This window comes from Chelmon rostratus, chromosome 12 (genome assembly GCF_017976325.1).
Source record: "Chelmon rostratus isolate fCheRos1 chromosome 12, fCheRos1.pri, whole genome shotgun sequence".
Classification (NCBI taxonomy): domain Eukaryota; kingdom Metazoa; phylum Chordata; class Actinopteri; order Chaetodontiformes; family Chaetodontidae; genus Chelmon; species Chelmon rostratus.
The window spans coordinates 21,840,545-21,851,350 of NC_055669.1; the positions used below are offsets into that span (position 1 = coordinate 21,840,545).

Sequence of the window (10,806 nt, forward strand, 5' to 3'; positions counted from 1 at the left end):
ATATAAAGCTCATCCTTCTCCGTATCTCAATTTTTTTTCTCCCCCAGATGGACCCCAAACTCCGTCCATCCTTCCCAGACATCGTCAGGCACCTCGAAGAGATTCTCGCTCGTCTTAAAGTTCAAGAGGTGGAGCACGAGTGTGTCCCACTCAGTGGGGACAACGACAAGAAAACCATACCCAAAGGTAACAGCGCTGCACAAAATCTGTGACGCTCTGATCTGTCATTTCAGCTTTACGTTACAGTCAATACAAGCCACCTTCTTTTGTTTACAAGAAGGTGCCTGTAAATTCCTGTAAAATCAGGTGGTAGGAAGGGAAACTGTAATCCAAGTAAGGCAGCAGACACTTATTTTTTAGTGTATCCTTCCTCCGGCCCCCTCTGTACCACTGCACACAGGCTTTGCTTGTACTCCAGAAACTTGACAGAAACTTCCCTCCAATCCTAACAGTTCCTCTTTTAAAGCGCACTGTTAATTCTACGTTTGTCCAGTCAGTTGTAAGGATAAGGTTTACTTTGTTCAAGCCAGATTTTTACTTCACTTCCTGTTCGGTAAAATAAAAAACAAAAAAAAAACTGGTCTGAGATCAGCATTCCTATTTTGAGACACTCTATCCATGCGAGCCCAGGTTTCACTTCTAATTTGGTCCCTTGTACAGCCGCCTGCATGTCTGACCATCATGGAGTCAGGAGGCGGTAATGTTTTTGTTTAGACAAGCCAAACGGCTCCTCTTCCTCAGCCAGTACTACAGCGTATGAAGAAGAAAAGCACACATGACATCACAGGATGCAAGAGTGATTCATACTAGTGACGAAGGTGGTTTCTTACATCTGTGGTTGTGTTCTAAAGCTAGATGTAGCTAACAAGGTTTCCAAATCACAGTCTGGGTCTGTTGACAGAAGAAATATCTCTTATATAGCTGTTATTGTGTGGAAAACATGACCTGGATCTGATCTGCTCTCAGTTCTGTCAGATGTGACAGCACGTCATGAGTTTCCTCAGCTCCCTCCTTCCCTCTCGGTCCCCTCCTCCACCTCCATCTCTCTGTTTACCTGATAACATCAGCATTTCCTGAAAACCAGGATCATCCTCATAGTAGGAAATATCTCTGTTGCATAACCACTTTTTACCCAAATATTTTTTTTTGAGTAGCTTTTTTGGTCCTCAAGGGAGAGATGAGTAATTCCTTCAGGTATTTCCTGTATTAAATAAGATGCATGATCCTTGAGAAATGCAACAATACTTTGAGATTTAAGAGGATAACATTAGATGTTTTCTTGGTTAGCTGATGTGTATCATCTTTGGCAATAACTGATTTTTGTAAACTAGGAAAATTAGTGTTTATCCTTTTATATGAGCAGTGTCTTTCTTAACGATGTGATCCATTGCTGCAAACTGACACTTAATGTTTTTATCCCTGTTTCTGTCTCCCTCACATTCTTTCTTTCATCTTAATGTTTTTTTCCTGCTGCATTTATTTAAGTTTATGAGAATGTTAAGATCCAACCACACTTCAGACGACATTTCTATATAAAATAATGTCATCCAGAGCTGCTGGAAACATTTGAAGTAGAGGGATTGAATGAGCTCATGGCTGTGTACTTTATGAAGAATTTAGCCTGTATTGCCACCTAGTGGTTACATGAGATTCAATTGCAACACTTGCAACATATGCCAAACATAATGTGATAACTTGCTAATCCTTATGGAAGTATACTCAGCTGAAAACAGTACAAAGACAACATGTTAAATGTTTGACCTCATCAGCTTCATTGATTTTTGTAAATATCTGCTTATTCTGATAGTGTCATGATTGTGCTTGTGAAAGGGGCATCCTGCAAATGATAGGCTTTTTTTTCTCTCCCAACCTCTGCCAAAAATTGGAAGATACACCTCTAGACTTAAAACTTAAATTTTTGCAAGCAAGTGTTCTAGTTTTATATAAAAAATAAGTCACAAATACGAATATGTGTCTTCATTCAAGGTGAGAAGATGCAGGGCTTCAAGCGACTGAATCCTCTCGGTTTCCAGGATGATAAAATACCTCCCAAATCACCCCGCCCCCGGCGAAACATCTGGCTCAGCCGCAGCCAATCAGACATCTTCTCCTGCAAACCAGGAAGAAAAGTCAACGTCCAGGACCCTTACTATAACCCCCCCAACTCTCACAGAGCCACTAAAGCCCGCAAGATCAACCCGTTCACTGCCCGAGAAGACCTGTGCGGGGGCAAGATCAAGTTTTACGACGTGCCCAGCAAGTCCGTCTTCTCACTGGTGTTTGACCTCCACTCTCCTCCGGGGAGTGTGTTCAGTAACCAGCCACCTGCGAACGGAGGACCCCAACAGGAGACATCTTACTACTGGCAGCAGCTGCCAGGAAGACAGTGTCACTCCTTACCAGTGTCCCCCCAGCTGCCCCGCTCAGAGATCTTCCACCCCGCTGCAGCTGTTAGCTCCAATAACAACGGTTCTGTTACCTGTAACTCCAGCCAGCTCTCCACGACGCTGCAAGGTGAGCTGTCTGAGGGAGAGTCTCTTTCACATTTTTGATATAAAAGTGTAATGTCCCACTAAGTTTCTTACTATGTTGAGTTCAGTAAAAAAGGGGGACAAAGTAAGCATTATTGTCTCTCAACAGGTGATTCCAGGTCTGACACAGGCCCGGTGGGAAATGACGTCCGACAGAAGGCAGCGCTGAGCGGCTGGGCGAAGAAATACGTCGTGGTTGAGATCCCACCTTACTGCAGGCAGAGAGGAGGGGAGGAGGACGGAGAAGACGGGAGGAAGGAGGGAAACAAGGGGGACGAGCTTGGGGAGAGCTGGTCTCCGATGGACAGTGGAGAGGCGATGGACTGCTCCAGCAGCCTGGAGGGAGAGGAGGAACGACAGATCGGGACAGACGCCTGCCCCATGTTAACACACATGTAAATACACACACACACACACAAATGGAGGAGTGACCAGGAGGATGTGGTGGATTTGGACAGGACAGGGGGACTTTTACCCCTGGATTGTGGACATGGAGGCAGTGGGAACTCTTTTTTAAAAGTGGACAGACTGGACACATTTCAAATCATTTTGAAAAATAAAATGTAAAAAAGAAAAGACAAAACACTTGATTTTTACCTTTCAAGTGAATGTATCACATGTTGATCAATAAATCAAGCACACGTGATCTTAAGAAATAAATATCTTACAAAGGTGTTATCACCCAGGTGTGACAGGACAAGTCTCCATTTAGCACACAAAGAAGCTTTTATCCACACAATGGACACTCAGCATAGAGATTATTTTTTTGAAAAAGTTGTTTATATTTAATAACGTGAGAGGATGTAGATTTCTTTCCCTTTAAAGGTTTCTTATATTAGGTGTCTTTGTGTATGATGAAGAGTATTGGTGATCCCTTGTGTTGTGTATGTGTGACTTGTTAAAAATCAAAGCTTGTGTTTTGATACTTTTCCTTGTGGTCTTCGTTAGACAAATGTTTAAACTAAATCAACAAAATCCCATATTTTTGCTTAACAAGACTGATATTCAGATGAGAACATTTTTAAATTGTATAATAACTGAGTGCCTGAAAAACAACACTCGTTAGACAGGTGTTTAATGTCAAACCATCCTAAGCAGTGGAAAAATATTTCACACGACAAATCTCCAACCGGGAACTCTGCCTAGCAACAGCAATAGTGAATTCATAGAGGAGATGGTTGTAGGTTAAGGTTTCATCCAGCCCATTACGTTCTCATTTAAAAACCTAAAGGTCATGTTGCATTTGTCTTAAACAGTCAGAGCTGTCAGTCACTTCAGAACTGTTGTATACCGGTGATTTTAACATCTTTTCACCCACTAATTACAAGTACCGCACTTTGGTAGCCACTTGATGACATAGCGGTTTTATCTGGGATGGTCAGAGGCCCTGTATATCAGCCAAACCACCGCCATTCAACAGTCAAAGCAGAGTGTACATAAGTAGTGTTGTGGAGACATCAGACATGGATGTTGAGAGGAAGGACCTTGTTTTTGCATTAAAAATTGCTGCCAGGAAGCCAAATTTCAAATCTCAGATGTCACAGTTTACTTGAATGCAGCACAAGTTTTAAAAACCGTCCCCTCCTAATGCAAACAGGGCGACAGTGAAATTGTTAAAACCAAATAAAGCCAAAATGCATTTTTTTTGCTGCAATGAGTTGCCACTCTCTAAAACAAGTTTAAAGCAAGACCATGCAACTTTTGAAAGACAACACAGTCTTCCTCTTAAAAATGCACCTGTACTCACTGCGACCCACTCAGGGATTTAGCTGCCCTATCTGGTCTGGTTTGACCAGAAGCTTGTTGTGGCTAATGTTAGTTTGTACCCACCAAACACGCCGGACTCAGGATGAATATATTGTAAGAAAAAAGGAATATGGCTTTCTCCTCAAACAATAAAGGACAACAAAGAGTAATGTGGATTCAGCAATATTCACTGCCTGCAACTGCCAGCTCATCTGGCTGAGAACAATGTACAATATATAACATAAATCATAGTATTGTATCAAATCATAGTATCCCAAAATGAACAAACCCTGCAGAAATACCTTGAAATTCAACGTGCCATCGAGCTGTCATGGCTGTGATCTACAAAAGTTGCGTGGTCTTGTCCCAACTGAAACGTGTATGGGAAATCCATCTTATGTCAAACCTATAGAAATGAGAAGCAGTGGTGTAAATTGTACATTAATTCACTTTGTCAAAATACTGCAAATACGTCCTGAAACATGGTGATTTTCCGTCTTCCAGAAAACTTGCTATGAGCTTTCGATGTGATGCTAGTGCTAAGATGAGGAGAGCAGTGTATGAGGCCTGCTACCCTCACTCTGTACTGTCAAAGTCTCAGTTTCCATGTCAACCCCAGCATCTTAAAGAGAAAAGAAACCGAGATCTGAAGTAGAAACTCAAACGAGACTTCAGTTAATGGAATCGTTTCCTTAGATGGAGCACATGACTACTTCCTGTGAATTGAGATTCCTTCTGATCTGTTCTAAATGTCTCCCAGCAGGATGCTCTGACACATGCCGTCACGTGGCCGCTGCTAACATCGGGTCAAATTAGTCTTAATGAATTTGCGGTCATGTTCTGCTTTTATGAACACTTCACAGATGTGGGTGAGATGTGTGAGCCGCTGGTTGGGCTAAAAGTGTTTCCTCTTCTTCAATCATCGAGTCTCATTGAGAAGGTTTGTTTAACATCGAAACTGTCGTCAGTGTCTGTCTGAATGTTTTCAGTGCACAAAAAATAAATGATGGTGTCTATTTGTTGAGCCTTGTTTGCCTCTGCTCCACTACTTTATGATGCTCCGGTTGTATTCTGCTGGTCTCAGTCTGGTCAATTCAATAGGAACTAAAATGCACGTGTACAGTGATACATACAGTCATCTCCTCTGAACTGCTTGTCACTACTTTTCTATGCAACCGGTGTAACTTTTATGGCAGTGTTTTAGATATTTATGAGAAAACGTTTCTAATGTCTTTGTGTATTTGTATATTTGTGTAAAAATGCAGACTGAATACAGACTGAGATGTTTTTCCTGATCCAATAACAAAGCTTACCTGACTTGTCCTTGTGTTCGTCTCTCATTCTCAGGCAGCTTGGTCTGAAAAAAGTCATATTTGTGTTAAAAAGTGTGAAAACCTTTGCTTTCAGATTAGATCATGTGGTCATCACGAGGACAGCTGGTGTTCAAAGATCCACGCTCTGCATCCTGATGAAGTGTCAAGTGATTTTTAAAAAACCTAGGAGGATTTAACGAAATTTGCTGTAATTTTTAAGGGATTTCCAAAAATCTCTTAAGACTCTTATGTTCATCTGGAGGGATAAAAACATTCGTCTGCTGCAGAATAAAAATGATTTTTGGAACTAAATTTCAATAATTTGCAAATCCAAATATAAAACACTGAGGCCAAAAATGACATATCTCCTTGCTTGCATGAAAATATGAAATAAGGAAAAGCAAAATTATATATATAAAACATATCTGATAAAAGCACTTTAATGTAATGATACAATAGAGACACAAACTGGGACTAAGTTTTGCCTCAATTTTGCTCATAAACTGGTCAAACTGGATCAACTTTTTGCCTGAAATCGTCTTTTAGAGGTTATAAAGTGCAGACTGACGGACAAAATTTCATGCAGATGCAATTTAAGAAAGCTTCAAGACAAATGACCCCAATAATTATTCTAGAAACCTCTAGCATCACGACATGGGACAGATTTCACAGTTTGGAGTGAAATGGGAGCTGCAGGCCAGCCGACATCCTTTTGTTCGCACATGCTGAAAAACAGAAAATCGGAATTCTTTATCTCTAATATTTTTAATGAGTGAATCAGTCATTCTTCTCTCTGTGTGGAGTTTAACAATGTGCACCATTGTAGCTCACGACCACACAACATGTAAACAAGTTCTCTTACAAAAGAAAGTGACAACATGACATGTTGTTTATTTAACTCAACTCATGAGCCGTCAGATAAACCTTCCAAAACAGGCCGGTGCACAATGAAAGGATCACACCAGTGGTTTTGCACATGTAAGCCCGTTTCCCACAGATCAGATTTAGAGCAAAACATTTACTGTGTTAACGTTGTGTTCAGTGTGACGGATTATGACCCACAGTTAAGGTTCAAGAGTCCACTGACTGTTTCATGCAGTACGGAAAAGAATGGAAAATAATGGCTGCCTAGAGTGGGGGGAAAAACAAGCAAAAAATTTGAGGTACATATGAATTGTATTTAAACTTGCAACCACACTTGTATGGCCCTTTAAGCTAAGCTTTGGTTTTACAACTCCAAATAATATAACATATTATGCTGATATTGCTATAATAACAATATTATATCAATTATATCAATATAATATTATACATTTAATGTTTTAAACACAGAATTATAAAATAAAAAAACAGAGAATTTAACCTCCAGTCAAAGTTTTTAAAAAGCAGGGCATGTTTCTTGAAGTTGCGAATCACAGCATCACATGTATCTAATAAAAACGCTGTAAACTCAGTGTGCTGTTTTCTGATGGGACTTCAGGCTGGAGCGCTGGGTGAAGCACTTCCCACACAGCGAGCACTCGTAGGGCTTCTCGCCGCTGTGGACCACCGCGTGTCTGATGAGGTTGCACTGTTTGGTGAAGCTCCTGCCGCACTGCAGGCAGCTGAAGGGTTTCTCCCCCGTGTGACTCCTCAGGTGCTCTTTGAGTTGACTGAACCTCGTGCAGCTTTTGTCGCAGTACGTGCAGCTGAACCTCTTCTCGCCCACGCCGGACCTCCAGGGCGTCCTCATCCTCCTTGGCAGGCAAAAGCCGCCGCGGCTGTGCCCGCAGAGGGAAGCGGCTGCTGTGTTTGGCGGCGTCGGGTCCTCGTTTGGGTTCCTCGTGTGAGGCGCAGAGTCTCTGTACTGATGCTGTGGTTGCTGGGGAGTCGAGCACTGATCCGTGGAGTTAATCTGAGACAAAGCGTTGTGTCCTTCATCTGGTTGTGGTCTCTTACATCCAAACGTTCTGGCTCGTCTTTTCACCCGTGCTGAGCTCACTGCGACTGAATGTGATTTCCCCACTGAGTGAGTTTGGGGCATCCCGTCTTCCAAATGTAATCCACTCTGAGGTGGGAACACGGAGGGAATTGTCTCCAACTGTTGCCCAGCGTACGAGAAGCACAGGCTGGACGACCACAGCTGTCGGTCACCTTCGTCCGTCACAAAGCTGTGGGCTGAATCAAGAGGAGCTGCGTTCTCATCCGGCTCGTCCTCTCTCTCGTGTTTCACCACGAGCTCGGCCTCATTCTGGTTTCCTTTCAGCTGCTCTGGGAAAGTGTTGCAGCCGTCTGCTGGGGAATCCAGAGATCCAGGGTCGGCTGGGATGTCAGCGTGGTGGAGACGCTCCACGAAGCCGTCGGTCCGGGCCGGTTGTGAGGCTTCCAAACATGGCAGCTGCTCGGCTTCGGAGGCTAAAGGAAGATCAGGAACCACGTGTCAACTTAAAGTGGAGGTTTTCAAGCTCTAAGTGTCACAAACCTCTTAATGTTGCTTTTTTATTACCAAAGAACAATGGACAAAACATTCAGACAGTCATTTAAATAGCACAGCAAAAACAAGTTTTAGTTGTGGTTCCTAAATATTACAGTACATTACCAATAAGGGGTTAAAATGAATTCACATTCAACAAAAAGATGAACCCAGACTTTTTCAAGAATGTTATCTAAGTACACGTGTGTTATTTTTGTCACCTTCAAGTATACTTGTGTACACAAGTAGTCCTTGAATACCACTTGAGTGATACTTGAAGTGTAAATAGTTGCTTAACTGCCACAACTTTACAAACTTTAAGTGTACTGAAGTCCACCAGTGAAAATCCTGATTCACGAGCATTAAAACACACTTGCAGTACAAGTTTATTATATCACCAATGTGTTAGGAATATTCTTAAATATAGATAAAATGAAGTGAAATTAAAGCACACATTAATTAACATGCTAAGTGTTTTACCAAGGACTTGAAAATATGTTTATTTTTCACTTACAATTAAAAGTATTTGTACATTTTAAAAGTACATTTAAGTAAAATTCATAATACACCTACACTAAAGTACTTTGAAATACCACTGTAAGTATTGCAGAATTAGTGTATTCATTTTTAATACATTGAAGTAGAACTTAATGATCTATTTAGAAGAACACCTTAAAAGTACATGTCAAACATACTTTAAATTAAGCAGTAAGTAAAAGTGTACTTTTAATGACTTTCTACTCTTAAATTATATTTCTAATACACTAAAGTATTATCCTGTTTGAGTGGAGAAAACCTCAACTCCAGCCTCCAGGTCTCCACCACAGAAGGACTACATCTTGGAGAAATCCAAAAACCAAATGCAACCAAGAGCAACGGGACCAGAACCTGCACTGACTCTGAGAAGATGAAAGACAACTGAAAACAACCTGCGGTCAGCTTGACTTGAACTTGTTAACACCTAACACTTGCTGTTTGATAATGTTCTGCCTGTTTGTTCTTAGCTCTTGTGGTAAAAGAGGCACATTCAAATGTAAGAAGAAATGTGGGTATTTTCAGTTGCGTGCTCTGTAAATGCTGACCGTGACACTGTGTGTATCTGAATATTTGAAACTCACTCAGTTTGTCCTCAGACTCATTCTTCCACATGTCCTCCTCCGCACACTCCTCTTTGATCAGCATGTGTTCAGCTTCAGTCGCACGCTGCAACATCAGGCACAACAAGAAAGATGAGCTACCTCACAGGCTGTGGAGCCACAAAAATACACACACACACACATAAGTTGTGCAAGGAAAAGGAAAACCCATCTGCAGCGAGCTTACACGTATGTGCAATACACTCACCATGGATACCATAATTAAATGGAGATAAACCTTACAAAGAAATAAAATACAGTACCATGCATGCTTTAATACTTTCCATATTTTTGCAAGATGCAAACATTTAATGAGTCATGATAAAATATACTGTAAAACACCATTTACTTTGTTTTATGTTTATGCATTTTATCCAGACAAAAACTCCCTCATTTATAATCAATTAATAGTTTAATGAGGTTCCAGTCTTGGATCTGGCTTCTCGAATGTGAAGATTTGTTGCTTTTCTCTGTTTCACATCATTGCACATTGAATTTTATATTTGGGTGTTAGACTGTCAGACAGAACATGCATGTTAAAGACAAAACCTTTGGCATTTTGCTTTATTTACTGGCATTTTAGGAATAAATGATCAATCTGTTAGATTTGTGGGTCAGACTAATGTTTTGATGTCTTCATACCTGCTGGGGTTGATCTGGAGCCTCAGCATCCATCTGTCTGTCCCAGTCTGTGCTCTGCCTCTCTTTGTCCAACACCACTTTGACTAAAGGAGAAAATCTCTCGGCAGCTGGAGGATAAAACGCTGCGGAGGAAGAATAAAAACCACACATGCCACCACGTTTGAAGAGCAGAAACTACAGGCAGGAACATGACGCCCTCCACCCAGGAGGTCACACTCTGATGCCGCCGTCCTCACCTTTCCTCCGGGCTCTCATCCTGGTCCTCCTCAGCTCTGCCTCCATCACCTCACACTTCCGCCTCAGCAGGTCGATGTCCCGCCGGCTCTGGCTCACTTCCAGCCGGAGCACCGCGCAGCTCTCATCCACACGCCGGTTTATCTCCGCCACAGCTGCCTTGGCCAGGACCTCCATGACGGACAGCAGCTGGCTGTGGAAGCTGCAGCTCTCCATCCTGCACCGACTTCAGCTTCTTATTCAAAGATAAATAAATGTATATTTACTTGTACACGCCTGTGTGTGCTGTTTGTTACTCACTTTGAGGGTGGATGTATATAAACTGCAGTCAGTGTATCTTATTGATCAATGGTGGGAGGTGGACGATACTGTGTACGGCTAATTTCTTCGGCGGATGGCAGTTGGTGAGGGTCGCTCGTTTTTGTCGACGCAGCGGTTCCTACGGGCGGTGTTGCGCACTCGCACTTTAAAATTAACTATTTTTCAAATTACCATACTTAAATATCTTCTGTCAAATGAATTAATGCACTTTGGGAAAAGTTAATGTGTTTCTAGCTTCGTAAGGTTGCTAATTTAATGCTTTTTCCGCCAACAGTGACGTACTGGAACACAAAACCAATGGCTAGCGTAATGGCGTCATTTGTAGCCGCCTCAGAATTACCGTAAATATTCAACAACATCCGCACCTTGACCCCAGCGACGGGGGTCAGATTCTCCCACTGCAATCAATCAATCAATCAATCAATCAGTCT

At 41.9% G+C, this 10,806-nt stretch overlaps 2 protein-coding genes across 2 annotated transcripts in view; one reads left to right on the forward strand and one right to left on the reverse strand.

Moving 5' to 3' along the window:
* Window positions 1-5,594, forward strand: part of tesk2 (testis associated actin remodelling kinase 2) — a 31,265-nt gene extending 25,671 nt beyond the window's left edge. The window contains exons 11-13 of the mRNA XM_041949995.1: window positions 48-186; window positions 1,987-2,514; window positions 2,641-5,594. Of these exons, the coding sequence (XP_041805929.1) occupies window positions 48-186; window positions 1,987-2,514; window positions 2,641-2,930 (957 nt within the window). The 3' untranslated portion in view covers window positions 2,931-5,594. The remainder of the gene's footprint in view (window positions 1-47; window positions 187-1,986; window positions 2,515-2,640) is intronic.
* A 782-nt stretch (window positions 5,595-6,376) lies between these two features.
* On the reverse strand, window positions 6,377-10,641 carry si:ch211-155e24.3 (uncharacterized protein LOC100150696 homolog). Its single transcript, XM_041949998.1, has 4 exons — window positions 10,057-10,641; window positions 9,821-9,942; window positions 9,161-9,245; window positions 6,377-7,984 (listed from the first exon to the last, which is right to left on the reverse strand). The coding sequence occupies exons 1-4, from the start codon at window positions 10,268-10,270 to the stop codon at window positions 7,041-7,043; spliced, it is 1,365 nt and encodes a 454-aa protein (XP_041805932.1). The 5' UTR covers window positions 10,271-10,641; the 3' UTR covers window positions 6,377-7,040.
* Between the last annotated feature and the right edge of the window lie 165 nt (window positions 10,642-10,806).